This window comes from Phoca vitulina, unplaced genomic scaffold (genome assembly GCF_004348235.1).
Source record: "Phoca vitulina isolate PV1807 unplaced genomic scaffold, GSC_HSeal_1.0 scaffold10, whole genome shotgun sequence".
Taxonomy (NCBI): domain Eukaryota; kingdom Metazoa; phylum Chordata; class Mammalia; order Carnivora; family Phocidae; genus Phoca; species Phoca vitulina.
Genome location: NW_022589713.1, coordinates 9,469,254 through 9,490,530, shown reverse-complemented (window position 1 = coordinate 9,490,530; position 21,277 = coordinate 9,469,254). Strand labels below are relative to the sequence as shown.

Here is a 21,277-nt window from a genome sequence, read left to right as displayed (position 1 = left end):
GAAAAAAATGATGTGAATCAGTGACTAAGCAAGCCATCCACAGGTAATGATGTGGATCAACGATATAGGAGTTAAAGTCCTCAGGGTATTTGCCAACACTGGCAGAGTGCAGAGATGTACAGGTTCTAATGGGGGCTTATGAGGAAGAAGACATATAAGGGGAAATTTAGCAAATGGTAGTATAGGTGAAAAGACCCCATCTTGCTTTAGCTTTCATCTCAGCTCATTTATTTTATGAACTGTCTACTACATGCCAAACACGTTGCTAAGCAATTAGGGACAGAGCAATGAAAAAGAAAGACAGTTCTGCCTTCAAAGGGCATTTGGGAAGACAGACATGAAATAAATAATTAGCTATTTCACTAATTATTTAATAAGTCATGATTTAATTTACATTAAGCAAGTAAGTGCTAGACAAATTACATGAAAGGAACATACACCAGGTCTACCTCCCTGATGTGGGGGAGAAGGCTCTCTCAGGGAATGCTGGAACCTGAAGAATAAGTCACAATTATCTGGATAAAGGGAGTGCCCCTTCCAAGCCCTGATGCAGAACCCGTAGGAAGAAAGCCAGAGAGGAAGGAACCTAGACAGTTGAGGGAAGAAAGCATGTATAGGGACTGAGGAAGGTGGGAGGGACTATTAAGCAGAGCTTAGAGCTTAAGGTTTTGGAACATGGGTCTAAGAACAATGGGAAGCCATGGAAAACATTCAGTTGCAAATGACCTAATCAGAGTTTTTAAAACATCAACCAGCTAAGATGGAAAGCAGACTGAGGTCAAACAAGAGGGTGTCAGAAGGGTGTTAACAAGGGGACCTGTTACAGGAGGGTGATACAAAGCAGATTGGAGGTAAAACAAAAGGGTGTTAGGCCTTAAACAAAAGAGGCAAAAATTACTCCATGACTTGAAGTTTCCCAGAATTATAACTGAACATGCTAATGTCAGAGACTATTATGCAAAGTTCAAATTTTAAAATATAATAATAGGTATTTAGTTACAATTTGGGAACATCTCTTAATTTAAAATCTACTTTACTATTCTATTTACTTTAAAATATGAGCTCATTGTTTTCTATGTGGATCCAAGGAAAATAGGATTCCATATCTAGCAAAACATGTTAAAATATCTATGACAGTGTTCTATTCAAAAGAAGAATCCTTTGAAGTCACAGTGGTTTGGAAGTTGTCAAGCCAAAGAATGATTAATTGCATTAATTGTCCACTAGATGGTAGCAGTGCAGCTGCTACAATTTGTCAAGCAATCATCTTCAAAATAATTTAGTAATACATCATTTAAATAGACACTTAAGAGCAAAAAAAGAAATTCCCATGAATTCTCAAGCAGTATTGATGATGATAAAAAAATAGATGTAATTTAGCTAAATTATCTTTCCCCGTTTTATTTAAATTATACCCATGTTGGGAATTGGAGAGCTAACTCAACCAAAGTTACCTGAGTGAAGTTATCTTGCTGGACGTGTATCATTCAATCCATAGATAGTTCCACAAGACTCCCATACTCCACCTCTAGCAGATAACATTGACCTCTAAGAAATGCTATGTGTGACCCAAAGTTCAAAAGTCATGTGTGTAAACCATAAAGAACTATGTCTCTAAATTGAGTGCTTTAAATTAGAAATTAGAAATGTTCACAAATTCCAAGGAATTTTTTCAAAAAAGAGAAGGACCAGGATAGTAAGTATGTAAATATTCTCATTTAAAATCCCTTGTATCCAAGAATTCTTGCACCAGAAACATTTTTGATATATCTCTGGTCAACTCAAAGTCAACAGCTAGCTGGCTAGGAGTGCCACTTGCCTGAGCTGAACTGAGCTAAAACAAAGAGAGATGTCTGCTTTAGTCCTTCCCAGTGCAATAATACCATATGACCTCCTGCCAGGCAGACCAGGGACTGCCAAGGTTTCCTGCCCAGCCTTGCCCACCCAGGAGCCTCTGACTGTAAGGGCACCTCTCTCTTCCTCCCTCCTTTAAATTACTCCCTCACTGAGATCCCAGGACAGGCTCTGAGCCCTTCCTCAGTCCCAAGCTCTCATTCCCCAAACAGTAATTAACCAACAGCACAGAAATGGCTCCCTGAATTTTTCCTATCTCAAAACGGTGTTGCTACAACATAGCAAGACTGGTTTTCCAGTCTGGAATAAGGGAGTTCTTCATATCTAGAATAACATCCCATGTATTCACCTGCTTTTGCCAACTAACTTATATGAACTGCTCAAAGAAAATTTCAGGCACAGAAGAAAAACAGAAGGAACCATGACAGCTAATGAGGTTATTTGGGGGCCAAATGGGGTCTTGATGATCCTCTTAGGTCTTCTCATTTGAGCAGGTAGTCACTCCCCCTCTAGCCAGGTCTGACACTGCCTGAACCACACACCCACATCTTTGTCCAGAAATGCCACCTTTCTTCAAATAATGAAGACAACTTTCCTGCAGCATTTTGCAGGGCAGCTTCATTTCAATGATAAGAATCCAATATCCACAGCTAAAGGCAACAAATTTTTCTTTCAACATACCCTTTATGAGATATCTAAGGGTATTCCAGAAGCTTATTGGATTTGAGTTGAAGATGGAGAAGTATTTGAAAGAGCCTAGTAAAATCACAAGAGAACTTTCACTTTCATTTTCTAAGGTATCTCTTTTATAGTGATAATGTTTGAAAATATGCATAAAAATATAGTTTAAAAATAAGGCAATATTTTATTTTTCTAAAGATTTTATTTATTTATTTGAGAGAGAGAGCATGAACATGGGGAAGGGGCAGAGTGAGAGAGAGAAGCAGACTCCACATTGAGCAGGGAGCCCAATGAGGGACTCAATCCCAGGACCCTGAGATCATGACCTGAGCCCAAGGCAGATGCCCAACTAACTGAGCCACCCAGATACCCCTAAAGCAATATTTTAAACTGTGGCTAGACATATACTATTACAAAACTCCTAGGAGTACAAAGATCCAGAAGGATGGAAAATTATTGTTGTGTGAGGCATTCAACTTTAAATTTCTTTTTAAAGAGATTAATTTGACCTATGAAATATCACACCACCTTACAAAGTCAATCCTAAAATGATATGTTGTTCAATAGCCATTCATCCTATTCTATAAATATGCCAAGATCTTTTATAAATTTTGATGCAATAATATAAGATTGCTCAGAACTATGCCTGCCAAGAAACCATTTGTTCTGAGAAAAAGCTTCAGAATACTCTTGAAATCCATCTATTGCATCTGTTCTTCAGAGGCTAAATAAATTGGGGAGGAGTAGGAAGTCTTAAGAGCATCACATGTCGATATCTCATTCCAGAAACAGGGAACTGAAATATGTAACAGATATTAAGAAGTTCAAGATTATTTATAATCAGAGTCTTATCCCTGAGAGATACCAGGATCTCACACATTTACCTAGATCCCCAAATAAAACAGAAGTGTCCTTCATACTTGACCTGAAAAATAGACATACAAGACTTCTCCACAGTTTTAAAACTAGTCACACAGAAAAAGACTTTAAGAAAACATATAAGAATGTTAGAATTAAAGGTGATTTCTATTTTCTTCTTTCAAATTTTGTTTTTGCTAAATTATTTCCAGTAGGCATTTATTACTTGAAGAATCAGGAAATAAAACTCCAAAAAGAAAAGCTGTAACACAAAAAATTTTTCCTGAAGTAGTCCATATTAAAACAAATACAGAAAGATATTTCACCCCTAAAGGATACAGCCACCACTTTATTTATTTATTTGTCAGAGAAAGACAGAGAGAATGAGCAGTCACATGAAGGGGGTGGGGCAGAGGCAGAGGGAGAAGCAGACTCCCCGCTGAGCAGGCAGCCTGATGCGGGACTCAATCCCAGGACTCTGGGATCATGACCCGAGCCGAAGGCAGACACTTAACCGACCGAGCTACCTAGGCGCCCCCACAGCCACTGCTTTAATCTACCACATGATACATGCTGATACTCCAGTTGACAGTGGTCAATTATAAGTCTGTTTACAGAACCTGGCAATTTTATCAAGTGCTTAGAGGGCATGAGCATATATTTTAGCACCTACCATCCACCAAGTCCTTCACATATGCTATCTCATTTAGCCCTCACAGCACTTGCCAGAGTCCAATTTGCATCTCCATTTTTCAGATGAGGAAACCAAGGCCCAGAATGACTAAGCAGCCTGCTCAGGGTGAAGGAGCCACTCTAAGGTTACATGTTTCTAACTGCAACGTCAAGCTCTTCCTTTTCCTCTGTACCTCTACCAAATTCATCCTCAGAAGGAGTGGAGCAAACATTTGCTTAGGGAGTTTCTAGTGCTGATGAGCTTATCCAATGTCAAGAACATGAAGGCATTTGTAAAACCCTCCTCTCCCTTACCTGCAGGGTTGGGGCAAGGGGAGCCCCTGGGGATATGTTCTAGTGCACACCTAACACAGAGAGAGGAATGAAGCTATTGCTGCTGTACATGTAACATGGGCATCTCCCCGACGCTATTATTTTGATAATAAAAATATATAACCATGACTCTGAGAAGTTTCCTATAGGACAATCTATATACATTTGTCAATGTGAAGAAGTAGTTTTTAAAAGGAAATTCTAGTAAGTTATCTGATTAGCTAAACTTACTCACTCTGTTAGATTACCTTAATTCTGAGTAGAGGTGATGCCTTCTCCCAAATGATCCATGTTCAAAATTAAAGACCCCTCAAGAGACTATTTAGAATGCTCTATAAATGACATTCATTAATTCAACTTTCTGAAAGCATTTACTGAACCCTGCATCCAGACCCTAAAGAGAACAGCCAATGAACAAACACTTGAGCAACCATAAAATTGTGCCTTCTAGGAGTCCTCAACTTGCTTTAGAAATAGGGGTTATCTCCGAGAACAGAGGCAGGAGAAGGAGAAAGGAGCGGGGATGTGATTGCTTTAGCTCTTTCTGTAACATTCTGTAACTTCTTTACAGAGAGGTACAGAGAAAATATGGCAAAAGTATAAAATCTAGGTAGTAAATACATCAATATTTTTGAGATTACAGTATTTTTAGCATATTCAAAATATTTTGTAATTTACTAAGTTACAATGTAGCTTCAAAAACATATTTTACATTATTAAGGACCACCCATCAAGGTTCTGTAGTCAGATACCCAAATTCATCTCTGGTTCCAAGCGCAAATTTAAAGTGATTTCTTCCATCATTCAATTCAAACATATGGAAAAGCTGCGTTTTATTTTTTTTTTTTTTAAGATTTTTTATTTATTTATTTGACAGAGAGATAGCGAGAGCAGGAACACAAGCAGGCGGAGTGGGAGAGGGAGAAGCGGGCTTCCTGCCGAGCAGGGAGCCCGATGTGGGACTCGATCCCAGGACCCTGGGATCATGACCTGAGCCGAAGGCAGATGCTTAACGACTGAGCCACCCAGGTGCCCAAAGCTGCGTTTTAGGACAAAGAACTGGGCTCAGATCTCAACTCTGTGAACATACTAGCTCTGCTACCTTGGGCAAGTTATTTCCTAAAAAATGAGTTTGCCTGGCATCTGTAAAATGGGTATTCCCAATTGCAAAAGGGTAGCGTGAGGTTGGATCTGCCACAAAATGGGCATTCAGTGTTAGTGTTGCCATCCTACTCCTCCCTCCCCAACTAGAAAAACATTTCGTCCACCAGAACCCTAAGAGGAAATCAGCTGCTCCTCCAGATAAGAGCTGAGGCATAAAGCTGGCAGAGGGTCTTGGGGCAGGCAGAGAAGAACCATGTGGTTCATCCTGCCTTTGGGTTTGATCGCTACCACCCTTGCAGTGGCTCCTGTCCGCTTTGACAGGTAAACCTCACCACCCTGCGTTCCAGTCTCTGTACAGAAAGAGGATGAAGGCATGCTTCTTTACAGTTCACATGTTTCATCTTTTTACATTCTTAAAGGGAGAAGGTGCTCCGCGTGAAGCCCCAGGATGAAAAACAAGCAAACATCATAAAGGACTTGGCCAAAACCAACCAGGTAAAGCACTTAGACGGTTATTTTATCTTTTCTTTCTGTTCTCTAAAAGCTGCCTCTTATGAATTTTACTTTTAATGCACACGGAGCTTCCAAAGACAAAGAAGGGGCAAGTGGCAGAAGCTACTTGGGTAAATCAGCCAATCGCCACTATAGGGCTTCCCTTGTTTTTGCTTATTATTTTTCCCCCAAATTACCACTCCTGTTTTCCCTCCCAAAAGCTTTGCAAACAACAGCTTTTTCTATGGGAAATTGTGAAATAAGGAAGTGGGCTTTCTTGACACCTTTCTGGGGGCCTCTTTCCCCTCCCTGCTAGTGCCTTGCCTGCTCCATTCTCCTCTCTCCCACCCAGATCTCCACCAGTGGCATAGTTTCTCTTAAAATTACAATAACATCAAGGTATTGGTTAACCAGTAACATCAAAGTAATGGTTTATAAGATGTGACCCTTCCCAAGAGTAGGTCCATTTTAAAAGGAAACTCTTGAAGTTTGATCACTCTTTTAAAACCCAGTGAGCTAATGTAATCATTTTATCATTTATTCAGCTGCTCCCATACACAAGGCACACTGTGTCAGCCACCTTATAGGTATCATATCAAACTCTCCAACAGATTTTCAGTGTGAGTGGCATAATTAAACCCACTTAAAACAAAAGAATCAAAGTTCCAAGACAGTAAATTAAATGACCAAGATGACACAGCAGACTTAAATCCAGAACTGAATCTGAGATTTATTCTAGTCATGCACCCCCGCATCACATCAAACTAATTGAAAGCTCTGCTCTTCTAATTTCCCAAATGTTTTTCAAATCCATGCTTTCCTCTTCATTCCCGTGCCACTGCCAAAATTATGTCTGCCCTACCTTGTACCAGGACTATTTCAGTAGCCCCTTATCCAGGGTTCAGGTTCTAGTCCTGCCTCCCACAAAGCCAGGTCTGCACTACAGCCTGGCTGCTCTAAAGCTTGATGATCATATTCCTCCATGTGAAGGTTTTTAGTGAGAGGCAGCCTGGTATGGAAAGAGCATGGTCTTCAAAGTTTCAAATACTAGCTCTAACTAGCTCTGTGGCCTTAGGCAAGTTACGTAACCTCTCTGGATCTGTTTCCTCCTCTGTAAAGTGAGGATAATAATCATACCTACTTCCTAAGGTTGTTATAAAGACTAAGTAAGCTAGTAATTGGGTGACGCTCAGAAGGAGGCCTGGCCGTAAGAAGCACTGTAGAAGTGTCTTCTATTGGTATTGGAGTGACATCTGAAGTCCTTCATGATCTGCCGAGCTGCCAATCTCTACTGTCTCCCACTCGTCCAAACCTCTCTCTCACCGTTCAAGCTCCATGAGCACCAAAACGTCTTTAAATCACACTACATCTCTCATATGTCCAATTTATGCTGTAGCTTTCTGATCAAAATAAACCAATAAATATTGGTTGGCTCACAGCAGCCTCATATAAGCACATAACGGACCGACCCAGAGGTAGAGTGGGATTCAACTACAAAATACCCAGGTGGACTTAGACATGTCTACAAGCTTGGAATGGTAGGTAGGAATTGAGCATTTCCTTCACATTTCCCAGGTTGGGGAACTGTACTTCATTTGATTTCACGATGGAGTATGATTTTGAAGAACAACAAGAATTGGAATCTTCTAAAAGTTATTTTAACCTGAATGCTATCCTTCTAGACCCATTCACCAAATTTCTGAAATTCTCAGCTAGAGGAAGAAAAAGAGAAGGGAATCAGCAGCTTTAAATGCCTGCAGGTCCCAGAGTTCATATCCATTTCACATTCTTTACAACACTCCAAATGGAGTCCTCTTAACCCTATAGCTTAGGGAAAAGGACTAAAACTCAAGGAGTTTTAGTATCGCCCAAGGACATACTACTAGAAAAATAATAGGGCTGGAGATTATTATGCCTTCTGTTGGACACAAACCTTCCAGGAATTCCAGAGTTTACAGGGGAAACTGGTTTTGAGGCCTGACTCAGGGGCAGGGTGAGGGGAACCATATTTTTAATCTATATTCCCAATTAGAGACAGAGTCTATGGCTAAATGAATTGTGAAACAGCCCCAATCAACCCCAAGATGGTAGAAGCAAACAGATTAACTAAAAACTACTTTTTTTTGCATTTATAGATACTATCTATGTCCTGAAAGAGTGATCAGTACAAATGATCTCTCCCACTCCCTAATATTCAACAGTATATTTGCACACTCTCATAAGCTTATTGAGAGAAGGGTCCATACCTTAACTACATTGAACCCCAAATTCCTTTTGTAGTGTATGACACATGTGTTTCTTAAGAAATATGTGTTGGGTGAACAAATAACTGTGACTAACATTGAACTCATCTCCGCAGCTTGACTTCTGGTATCCAGATGCCACCCACCACGTAGCTGCTAATGTGACAATAGATTTCCGAGTTAGTGAAAAGGAATCCCAGTTCATCCAGTCTACCTTGGATCAAAATAAAATGCACTATGAGTAAGTCCTATGAAATATTCAAATGTGTTAGACACTCTAAGTTTGGAGTATCTTGAAATTGAGAGGGAAGTACTATTCTTTAATTGGGCCAAAAAAATGAAAGCTCTAGCAGATAAACATTTACAGTTACTTTCGAATAGGATATTGAGGCCTGCTTACAGGGGTGATGAGATCAAACTGAGCTACTCAACTTCCATCTCTTTTTGTTCTGATCTGCAAGAAGGGCAATCACCCATGCTGCCCTCTCCAAAAATCAGCTCCTAGAAGGACATCGTGCACTTGTGCAGGCATGGATAATTTAGCCACACTCATCACCTCTGACAGATAATCACCACAGAGCTCAAGAACTACTGGTGGCTACTAGCACCAAATTCTCGAGAATTTGAATTCTCCTGCTGCATAAAAGGAGACCCAAATAACTGTGCTCATCTTAAGTCAGAGATGTGGGAATATAAGATATATAATAAATAATTCTTTATGAAAGAAATTCTTCCTCAGAGAAAGCAAAAGCAATGCAATAGAGTAAGACTTAAATCCAACAGGAGAGAATTCTCAAATGGCCAAAGATGGAGAAATGAGTCATTGTGGTCCCACAGAGAAATAAGGGAAAATTAGAACTCACTGAGCACCAACCATGGGCCATGCACAGTCTGGGCCCTGGGGCAGTGAACAAGGGAGCCCAGTGATGAATATCACAAATCCACACATAACATAGTAAACAAAATGTGTTTGATGTACTGAGGGATCCTGTTTTAACTCTACCAGCCCTTGTCATTCCAGCAATACCCTTTACTGAGACCTTCACCATTCAAAACACTGCTAAGCACTAGTTCTTTCTTTCTGACTTGCTATTTCATGCCTCTGCTACCCAACATAGAGCTACAACTAAAAAAGCCTTCGTATTCTGCCTGAAACATATCATGTCATATTGCAGAGCAGGATTTACTGCTGCTTATCACGACTTGATTGTGTTCTTATTGCTACAATATCCTTAATAAATATAAACTCTATTGAAATTAAGGAAAGACAAATATAAGAGAAGTAAAAAAATTCTTATTCGTGACTTAATGGCTTAAAAAGTAGCAGGCTATTACTTGTGATTGTTGTTAATGATTGTCTTTGTTTTTGCTGTCATTTCAAGAGGGTTGTGAAACAAATGTAGAAATTAATAATTGAGGAGCACATATTCAAAATTAATTTCTATCAAGATTTAACCCTTTCTAATTAATATATCAATATGTGCTTTTCTATGTTCTTACAAATTGTATTATTAAAATTAGAAAGACACTTTATAAATGGACCTCCAAGATCTCAGAAACTAGAGTGCATTAGAGACTCTCTACTTACACTAAGGTTCAGATGGTCTTGATTCTTTCATCTAAAAGAACTCACTCCTCCCCCTATATATCCTCTGGTGCCTGTGTCTCTTGATTCACTTCACAGCCAGTCTTCTTAAATGTGTGCCTCAAGTATTATACTCTTTATTTTACGTCATTAGTATAGACCTGACCCAAATTCCTGTGATCAACTAATTCTTACAAAGTATCCAGCCCAAGCTAAAATAAATTCTAGCTGGTCAATTTTGTTTAATTTGATCTGAACAGCAACAGAAAAATAAAGTATTAGGTTTTCCTTAATATCCTGGTAATGTAGACAAAAAGCTAGTTGCTTGACATGAGTGTGGAACAATGGAATTAATCACATTAATAAACAGAAGATATCTAGGCAGGTGGCACCTCTCTCTCCTCTTTGGACCTCTAGGTCTCTCTTAGGCTGAAACAATTCTGACTCAAACAGAGGTGTAAATCCAGAACTTCACAAATACAGTGTGTTTTTCACTTTGTCTTATGCCAAAATTCTTCCTTGTTACCTACATCAAGAACCAAAGTGTTAAAATACAAATAAAAATTAGTTTTATCTAATTAGGACATGATTTCTAGAAATTGGTCCAAATTAGCCACGTTGTGGGAAAGCCACATAATTAGATAGTTACCTTCCTCAGAAATATAAATATGTAAAGTGATCCTGTGCAGACAAGGACTATTTAAATCTTGTCTCCAAGTACTAATTATATAGATAATTTTATTTGCATATTAATTATATGTGTTACTTGGTGTCAGTCAGTAGTAGAAGAGTGTTCTAAGAACAGAAACATCTGGTGGACCCAGGCACCAGTCTGAACAAAACCACATTAAGAGGCTGGTTTGACACAATGATTTACTTAGACACCCTTCATTAGACAGTATATATAAACCACTATTTAAAGTATCTGTGTGTGACTTTTTTTTAATTTTTAGAAAATTAAATTACTAAGACAGATTTGATTTTAAAGTAGCATGTTTGCTTCATTTTTATTTACCTTTTTACAAAATCATAAAAGACCAAGTCTGAAAAACAACACCTACATACCAACAAACCTGAACAGACTGATGAATAAATGTCTAAAGAAAAGCACACCCAAGGGACGCCTGGGTGGCTCAGTTGGTTAGGTGACTGCCTTCACTCTGGTCATGATCCCGGGGTCCTGACATTGAGCCCCGCATCGGGCTCCCCCTGCTCTCTGGGGAGCCTGCTTCTCCCTATCCCTCTGCCTGCCGCTCCCCCTGCTTGTGCTCACTCGCTCTCCTTGTCAAATAAATAAATAAAATCTGAAAGAAAGAAAGAAAGAAAGAAAAGAAAGAAAGAAAAGCACACCTATTGGACTGAGTCTATAGGAGCAGACACCATATTTAGATTCAGTAGTTAAAAACCCTAGTGTTTTTACTAAATTTTTTACATTTTAGATATTTGTATTTCAGATACATTTTAGATTATCTTTTCTTTGATCAAAAGTTAAAATCAGAAAATAAAGAATTATTAATGAAAGGTAATTCAGAAAACAACTACTAATATATATGGTATAACACTAATAAAGCAAAACAAATGATACAATTAAGTGAAATCTTAGTAAGATGCACATAAGATTATATGGGAAGTACAAAAGAAATCTATATCAAACTGACCAATCTATACCAAACCAACTCCTCGACACTTCATATTAATGTCTAATTACCTAATAATGATCAGACACAAATTCATATTCCAAGTGTACACACAGTCCTATCAGATAAGTATTCCAATCAAATAAATCATTCTAATGTCTTGTCCCATTCATTTTTCCTTTTGCTCTACATTTTTATATATTACTTGCCCAAGAGTAGAACAGGGATGCTGATACCTGCTACAAACTGCAAAGAGATGTTGGTCATGGTGGAAAGCAGACAAGTGTGGTAAATAAGAATGTGGATTCTCAGTGAGGCTGTCTGGGTCCAGTCCCATTTAAACTACATGTTAGGTTGTAACATTGACATTTTACATTGACAATTTACTTAACTTCTCTTCACCTCATTTTCTTCATCTCTAAAGGGTGTTTCATAGAGGTTTCATGAAGATTGACTGGGACCATAAAATCGCCCTTTGCCTGGTTCCTTTACTTCTACTAATGCAAGTGAGGGAAAGACCACTTATACGTGTGTTTACATGAGTGCACACACACATATGAACACATACACACTCTACAACAGAGGATAACTAGGGGCTATCACTAGATGCTCCCTTCCCCTCTTAGTGAATAAATTAGTGTCTTAAAGTTTATTATCCAACACAGAGGTGTGCCTCAAATGTTGGGAAATCCATGTCAGTAAATGCCAAGTTGCATACACAGTAACCCAATTAGGGAGTTACTGGAGACAAATGGGATCTTGTGGAAACTTGAAATCATGCTTTTTGAGTAGCCCCTATCCTGCTGGAATGTGGGCATAGAAGAGGGGAGGCAATCCAGACCTCTAGTTTATAAGACACCATAACAATGACTCTGCATCCCTGGGATATGCTTCCCCATCTCTCTCTCTCTCTCTCTCTCTTTCTCTCTCTCTCTCTCTCACACACACACACACACACACACACATCCCAGAGCCTATGGCAGTCACATACATTGGCCTCCATTCTCCATTTGTTACTCTTTAAAAGCAACAGATGGAGGGAGCCCTGAAATTGTCAGAAAAGGATTCATCTTGTCTCTTCTCTGAACTTCTTATCTACTTCCTGACCTTGGGACACAGCCTTCTAGAAGAGCTGGTCAGCTGGGCGAACTTTGCACAATACTCAGTAGACTAAGAAGACGACGGGTCTGAGGGCAATACCCATGGATTTCACTCCTTGTCACTGGAAGCACTGTTGTATAATGGCTCACAGCTGGAAAACTGAAGTCAGACACCTCTAGGTTCAAATCCCACCTTCTGCATTTTTACAGTTGTGTCAACTTTGGCAACCTCTACCTAACCTTTGGGGGTGATAACGGTACCCAATTAATAGTGATGATGTGAAGATTAAGTGATAAAATGTAAATACCATGCTGAGCTGAATGTCTGGTACATAAGAAAGGTTCAATAAACATTAGCCATTTATATCATTAAATCTTCAATGATAATTATTTAACCTTTCATCTACACTTAGGAATTTCTTTAACAAATTAAGCAAATCTTGGAGTGCTAAAATAATATTTGGAAGAAAGTAATTTGGTTTCATCTGCTTAAGCCTGGCTGCTGGTTAGTGGAAGGGCTCATGAAAATAACATCTGGCCCTAGTTCTTAATTTCCAGCCTTAGGCTTAATTTCTAGTCCCTATCAGCAACAATCTGGCACCATTCTGATGTCCTCATGCAGCTGCTTTATGGAAAGGTTGTATTTTAGCTCACACAATTTTCTTTTGCTGCTGTTATCACAAGAGCTAAATTGATATGTGTAAGTCTAAAAATATTCTTAGATTCGAGCTTCCTGTGACTAATTACTACTGCCTTATTTTACAAATCAACCTCCGGGACCATAAAATTTCTTTTTTGCTTGGTTCTTCTATAAATGCACGTAGAGCAAAAGCTTCATACCCTCTTTAGAACTTAAAACAATTAATTAAAGCAATTCATTATGTCTATAGTGACCACCCAAAATATAATTTCTAATCCTTTCAGGCTTCGTGAGTTTTAGTGCAACATGCCACACCTGATTCCAAATCTGGTGTCATAACTTTTCTTCTGAGAAATCACAGATTCATTATAAATCAAAAAGCCAAGCATACAGTGAATTAGATATAATGTGCATAATAATGTGTTTGTCAGTAATGTTAATGGGAATCAATATTCATGAGTAGTGCTTGGTGTCATGTGCTAAATAAACTCTAATTAGAAGTATACCTCATTTATCTTCTGTCTCCAAACTCAGATCAGTCAGTCAATCAGCAAGAAAAAACCGACAAGTAGAGTGGGTGCTACAGTGTCACAGTTCATTATCGTAAGAAATTGAAGATATCAGAATCAAACAACTACATACCTCCCCAGCCTGGGTTAAAGATATGTTAAGTCTGTGAAGTGGTTGTCAATTTTATGACTCAACTTCACTGTCATACTGAGCTTCACTGGGTACCTATGGCTTGCCAATCACTTCCCACATTTCAATTCATTTCATCCTCACCAAAATCCTGGCTGACATGTTTGGTTCCACTGTAAAAGTGAGTAAACTGAGGCTCAGAGAGACAGTTAACCCATCCAAGATCACATAAAGTATTAAGACAAAATGGGGTTGGAATCCAAGAATGGCCACAGAGTCTCTTCCCACCAGGTCACTACTTCCTTTTATGATTGGGTTCATGGAGGTGAAAGAGTGCATGATACTGTCCTAAATGATTAGAATGCATGATAAAAAATAGACAGCATCTTCCTACATAGGACTTACTGCTAACAGAAGGAAAATACATATGCATTTAATCAATGATAGTAATGCCTTTTTTAATAAGAAGTCAGTTGGAACTATGATAATCCAAATAAGGAAACTATTCAAATACAACTTCAAACAATTCTTGATTTTAAATATTTCACTGAAATATTTCTATTATAAGCCATTGATCTCTATCCTGAAAAATAAAGTATAGTGAGTACTATAGTTTAATTTGGTTGAGGAATTACCATTACCAACACGAATTTTCACACTGTGCTATAAAAGAATGATATCCTTCAGGGCTATTCACATTATTAAAATATGCTGGGTCACATGACCCCTGTGTTTGCTAAATCCTTCTGTCAATGTAGTTTATTTTCCTTTTTTTTTGCTGTTAGCTACCACCTACTGATAGCATGCTTGCTTTTTTACAAGTCATTTTACCTATGTCCAATGTATTCCTTATGATGAATGAAGCTTTTTGTGAGGGTGTTTGTTAATCTCCGATGGCTGCAACATTATATTTAACATATTAAGGAATCTATAAATAAAATTCAATGCAACTAGACACCAATGGACAATAATAATTTGATCATATCGATAGATACCACCATATTAATCTCAAATGACAATCAACATTATATGTAGTGGTGAAAGACAGGTTTTCTTATTAAAAGCAGAAAAAAAATAGAATGCCCTCTTTCAACACTATTATTTTCCATTGTTCAGAGAGTTTAACCAATGCAATAAAGCAAGGGGAAAAAAATAGTTATTGGAAAAAAAGTAGAAAGTATAATTTTTTACAGAAGAAATAACTACCCTAAAACCTGAAAAAAAAAAACCCTAAAGGCATAACTAAAAAATTCTTAGATGTGAAAAGATCATTTTTTAACTAATAAGATGGCTAATAGATAAGTGTAACCAAAGCAATAAATTTTCTTAATATATGAATAACCAGTTCAAATGTCCAGTGAGAAAAAAAGCCACTCACAATACTAATAAAAATATATGAATAAACAAAATACACAAAATTTTACTGAAGAATCAAAAAGCTTTATTATGGTCCATTATTAATAAGGTTCTTCTCAAATTTTTCCTAATTTAGTACAATTCTAATGAAAAGCCTATATTTTTTTAATAATTCTCATAATTTCTAAAAATGATTCTGACCAAACATTTATTAAGAACAGGTAAAATTACTCAAAAATTTGGAAGCAAGAATAAGGAGACAGTACATTAAATATTAAAACTATAATTAAATACGGTTTGCTTCTTACACAAGAGTAGGAAAACAGATCAGTGGAGCACAACAGAAAATCCCCAAACAGACAAAATATACAAAAATATTTGAGTACGTATAAGATGACAATGGCATTTCCGAAACATAAATCTTAAAGTCAAGCAAGGTTGCATTCAAACTCCCAACCCCAACACACACTAATTATGGCTATTTAAGCTTTCTAAGCAACAATGTCCCCATCTGTAAAATGGTGATAATATTAACAAGATAAAAATAAAATAAGGTATGTAAAGCAGGACCTGGCCCATATGAAACAAATGGATGTTCAAGTGACAATGTCAGGTAGGCGGCTGGATGAACAAGCCATGGGAGAAGTAGGGGAAGAGCTAGGGCTGTGGGAGGTTCAGGGGAGAATACAGAACTGGAAATACAAATGTGGGCAACCATTAGAGCCATGGAATTCAATGAGATGAGATGCGGTAACTCAGGAATAGAGATGAGAATAGAGAAGAGGGTAGAGGCGTAAGAGCTCTGGGTCCCCAATTAGCCTCCTAACAATTCTTCCTGCCTGTTATTTCACCCTCTCCAAATCAGCCTAAGCATTTTCTAGCTCTGTAACTACAGACAAGTTATTTAAACACTTTGTGTCTCAGTTTTCTCATCTATAAAATGAGGATAATAATTTCATGTGAAGATTAAATGAGTTAATGTACATAAGGTGGTTTAGATCAGTGACCGGGACATGGTGAGTACTAAGTAAGTGCTTACTATTACTGTTATTCAAGTTTCTCCCAGCTCTCAAAGTATGAAGTGATATGGGATGGTCAGTAAATTTGTGCGTAAGAATATCCACTATTGCCTGTGTTGTGTGTATGTGAATGTGTGTGTGTTTGAAGAAAGTTAGAGAATGACTATAGATCAATGTTGACCAACAGTAGTATAATGTAATACTACCAACAGTAGTATAACAGCAAGCCCCATGCGAAATTTTAAAGATTCTAGTAGCCACATTAAAAAAGTTAAAAAGCAACAGGCAAATTAATTTTAGCAATATATTTTATTTAACCCAATATTATGACTTCAAAATATTATTTCAACATGTAGTCAATATAAAACTCATTAGTGAGATGTTCTACATAATTTTTTATACAAAGTCTTCATAATGTAGTGTATACTTAACAGCAACCTCTTTTTTGGACAGCCCCTATTTTAAATGCTCTATAGCCATGTGTGGCTGGACTACCATACTGAACAGCACAGCTCTAGATAAATGGGAAGATTTGAAGCCAGACACATGACATTTCTAAAAGAGATGGTTGGAGAATAACGATGATACAGGGCAAACTTGATCTAAGATAGAGAAGAAAAGAAAATTTCTGTAAATGAAAGACAACTGTGGGGTTTTTTCCTCCAGTAAATGTGTATTTTATCATTCCCCTGTCAAATAGAATCTTGATTCATGATCTACAAGAAGAGATTGAGAAACAGTTTGATGTTAAAGAAGATATCCCAGGCAGGCACAGCTATGCAAAATACAACAACTGGGACAAGGTACAGTATGAAGTGCCTGTACTTCAAAAAAAAAACTATAACCCTTAACATTTGTTCTCATTTAGTTTCTTTTATTCTAATTACTCAAAATTGGTTTTGTTCTTAAGATTGTTGCTTGGACTGAAAAAATGGTGCATAAGCATCCCAAAATGGTCTCTCGTATTAAAATTGGAACCACTGTTGAAGATAATCCACTATATGTTCTCAAGGTAATAATAATTCAAGAACTACTAATTGTTATTATTTTGGAAAAATATGAATTTAAAAGTTACTTTGTGACACAACTAGTGAATTTTGAGACAATAAAAATCTTATAATTTTTTTGAAGAACATATAAGCTCCAAATGTCCGTTCAAAAATAGAAGTGACAGGTGGTTTTAGGTGGAACCAAGAAAGTCCCTGAACTAACCGTTTGTGGGACACAATGGACAAACTCAGACAAATATCTTATCCCATATCTTTATTTGAAGAGTTTATGAAGTCCCTGGTGTATAAAACAGTTTTCCACCCATTAAAATTGAGGGAAGCTGGTGACTAAATGTCATGAAGAAAAGAGAAGTTTAAGTATCACAGAATCATAGGATCCTGGAACAGTACATGAAGCATTTCAACCCTATGTTGATGGGGAATTCCCTTCTATAATGGACCTGACAATTACCGTTCAGCTGCTGCTGGATTTTTCTACATCCAAATACATTGTTCCCTAAAGCATGCCCTTAATAACTGGGAAGTCCTTCCTTACCCTGAATTCCCATCCATTCATTCTCTCCAACTACCCAAAACAAATCTAAATTCTCTTCAAAATGACAGCCCTTCAAATATCCAGCCACTGTTCCTCCTCCCCACTGCAAACACAACTACAAAATCTTTTCCACCTGAAGCTAAACATCCCATTTATGAAGCCAGAAAAACAGAAGGAAATGGCAGAAACAGAAACAACATATAATCTATTTCTCAGACCAAAGGATGTTAACAATAAAATAAGAAAAACAATATATTGTGTTTTTTTTAAAAAACCCTAAAAGCAACTCTGACACTAGGAAAATTTTTTTTTAAAAATAGACTATGTAATAGATTATGAATTATGTATAGACATTTAAGGATATGTACCATGGTCCTCCCTGAGAACAATATGTGCATATGCAGTTATTCAACAGAAGACAGGGTAAGTATTGCCTTTAGCATAGGAATGAGTTATTGGACAACAAAGGATCAATGTGTGAGCTCATGCAAAATAATATCTCAAGTTTATTTTTAAATAGATTGGGAAAAGGGATGAAAGAAGAAAGGCTATTTTTATGGATTGTGGCATTCATGCACGAGAATGGATCTCCCCAGCATTCTGCCAGTGGTTTGTCTATCAGGTAAGTGAATCGGAACACTCATACAATTCTCCTTTGATTGTCAAATCTCCAGCACTTAACTGAGTGGCAACACCCCTTTCCAAATGAGTGCAGTTCCACTTAACTAGAAGGGCCCACATTTGGTGCTGTCAGGAAATAAATGCTCTGGATTTTACTCATCATTGGGGTTTTTATAAAATTGACACCTTCCTTCAAACTTCTTGAATTCCAGCTGACAGTTTATAAAACTAAAAGAATTTTTGGGGGCTATGATATGGTTTCTCCTATAGTGAAGTATGGACAATCTGAAACTATCTTCATATTACAACCTATAATCTTGGCCTTTCTTCAGTGAGCCCAAAGCACAGACCTTGAGTTCCTGTTTAGATCTTTAATTGGCCGATGATGCACTTGGATTTTCATACTTCATTTCTTTTCCAAGGGAAAAATAACTCAGTTTTTTTAAAGGTAAATCCAGCTTATGAGTTGTTGTTCCTCTCATTCTATCCTATTCTGACTCCTACCATCTTTTAACTTTCTCTTTTCTGCCAGCTTTTGCATACAACATGCTGATGTAATATGCATGACAATGCCTTTCTGGGCATGGATGCTTTAACTAGGAATGAATCTGCCAGTAGAACTGATTTATCCCTGCAATTGTTTTAGCTCTTCCAGCTGAGGGCCAAGAGCTCCCCTTACTCAACCTATAAAGGAATACATGTGACAGGGCTACAAGAAATCCCTTGGCTCTGGAACAGATGTACCTGGAAGAGATTTTCCAAGAATGAGAGAGATTTTAGGTAGCCATAGGAAGTATAGATAATTACAGAAAATTCAATCTGATGGGAGAAAAGGAGTTGATTGGTCAATCTAATGCTTGAGTTTTTTAATAATAGAGCATTTTTCTTTAATCTTATTTATAATTAATTTATGAATCCTCTCCAATATTCACATATTCCTATCTATATTTACCTAAAGGATGTGAGGGAACGAACCCATTTAAAGCAACGTGTACTGCTAATTTTTCACTTGGCCTCCATTCTTCCTATAAAACATATCTTGCATGCTATATGTGGAATGCTACAGTCTTGACAATTAAATGATCCTTTAAAGAATGGTCAGTTCAATAAATTTCACTAGTCTGAAAAAGTGACTTTTATATGGATCACTTATTTTTATGCTATTTAGGGGAAATATTTTGAAATCATGTGATCTTGGGCAAATGACCAAAGGAATGGTAGTTATTACCATTATAGCCACAGCTTGCCACATGGTGATGAACTTTACACCAATAGCTTAATTTTTTCCTACTCCTACAGGCAGCCAAAACTTATGGAAAAAATAAAATTATGACCAAACTCCTGGACCGAATGAATTTTTATGTTCTCCCTGTATTCAATGTTGATGGATATATTTGGTCATGGACACGGGTAAGAGACCATAGTCTCTTGTTTGCATTTGGACAATACAGTATTTACTGACTTTAATGCACATTGATTGTTATGCATTAAGTTTAAGGTCTGAGTAACCAGTTAATTCTAATTCAGAAAAATGTAATTTTAAGAATCTCAATTTCAAACTAAGGCAAGCATGATTTCCTGGTTGCGCAGGTGTCCTTGAAATAATATGAAATTTCTGCTGCTGAAGCTAGTAATGAAAAAAATGAAATAGAGCAATAATTATAAAAGAAATGTATGTTATATAGTATGGCAAAAACACATTCTACCAAAAATAAAAGTCAATTAAAGACATTCTGAATACTGATGTCAAAGCAAAAGGCACTATATTCCAATCTATCTGTAATAGAATTTGATGTGGAATAAATGTATCAAAAAATAAATAAATAAGAGTGACAGTTACCTGTCTATCTGTCCTTTAACTGGATGCATTACTGACCCATTGTTGCTAAATAAGATTAATACTGAACTTTCAGACAGATACTATCACATTCAGTTCTTTTCTGAAAATTATGCTCCAACAGTCACAATTTGGCCTGTTTTATATCTGAAATCTATAAATGGTGAAGGATGTAATGAAGTTATAATTTAAATTATAGGTAATTTCAGAACATTATTGATCATTTTCCAGTACCGAGAACTAATCAACAGTTTTTAAAGCTAACTAAATTATTTTATCAAGGCCTTAGACTATTAATGTAAAAAACAATATTTCTGAAAATATTACAAGTTCTAGGAAAACAATATATTTTTCTTTATAAAAAGGAGCCTCAGGTTAACTAGGTAGATTTCAAATAAAGCTGTAGACACTGCAGAGAGGGTCTGAAATGATCAAATTGAAAAATGCAAACTGATCTGGTGTAAACACTTCCATCATTCAATCCTGCAGAACCGCATGTGGAGAAAAAATCGTTCCAAGAACCAAAACTCCAAATGCATCGGCACTGACCTCAACAGGAATTTTAATGTCTCGTGGAACTGTGAGTAGTACACTTGATCTCAAGGAAAATAGCTATAAAAGAGTGTTCAGATTAAACCACTGACTTATTTCAGTAAAAATATGTATCTCCTGAGTGTTAATTTTCTAATCTAAAAAATAAAAGATAATCATCCCTACTTAGAAATATTATGAATGTTTTGTTATATGGGAGGAAGTGGGGTTGTTTATCAAACCATCTCTTACTTAATATATCTAGCTTGCTAAAACTCAGGCATAATCCAGATGTACAAAAATTCAGATAATCTGAAGAGAGGTCTCAGGTCCCTCCTCTTCCTGGTCTGATAAAAGCTGAGAAATACCAGTGGTTAAAACCAGCATACAGATAGTTCCTCAGATGTTTAGTGAAAAGAAACAGCTGGGGCAAAGAAAGTGAAAAGGTTTAATGGAAATGCAATGATAAGCAGAGGCCTGCTACATCAGATGACACTGTAGTTGCTACACAAATTTGACTTCATCATTAC

At 37.1% G+C, this 21,277-nt stretch overlaps 1 protein-coding gene across 1 annotated transcript in view; it reads left to right on the top strand.

The window, feature by feature from the left end:
* Positions 1-5,755: 5,755 nt before the first annotated feature.
* CPA3 (carboxypeptidase A3) overlaps positions 5,756-21,277 on the top strand; it is a 28,428-nt gene continuing 12,906 nt past the window's right edge. The window contains exons 1-8 of the mRNA XM_032409200.1: positions 5,756-5,823; positions 5,922-5,997; positions 8,354-8,478; positions 16,914-17,016; positions 17,124-17,225; positions 18,279-18,384; positions 19,683-19,789; positions 20,706-20,796. Of these exons, the coding sequence (XP_032265091.1) occupies positions 5,756-5,823; positions 5,922-5,997; positions 8,354-8,478; positions 16,914-17,016; positions 17,124-17,225; positions 18,279-18,384; positions 19,683-19,789; positions 20,706-20,796 (778 nt within the window). The remainder of the gene's footprint in view (positions 5,824-5,921; positions 5,998-8,353; positions 8,479-16,913; positions 17,017-17,123; positions 17,226-18,278; positions 18,385-19,682; positions 19,790-20,705; positions 20,797-21,277) is intronic.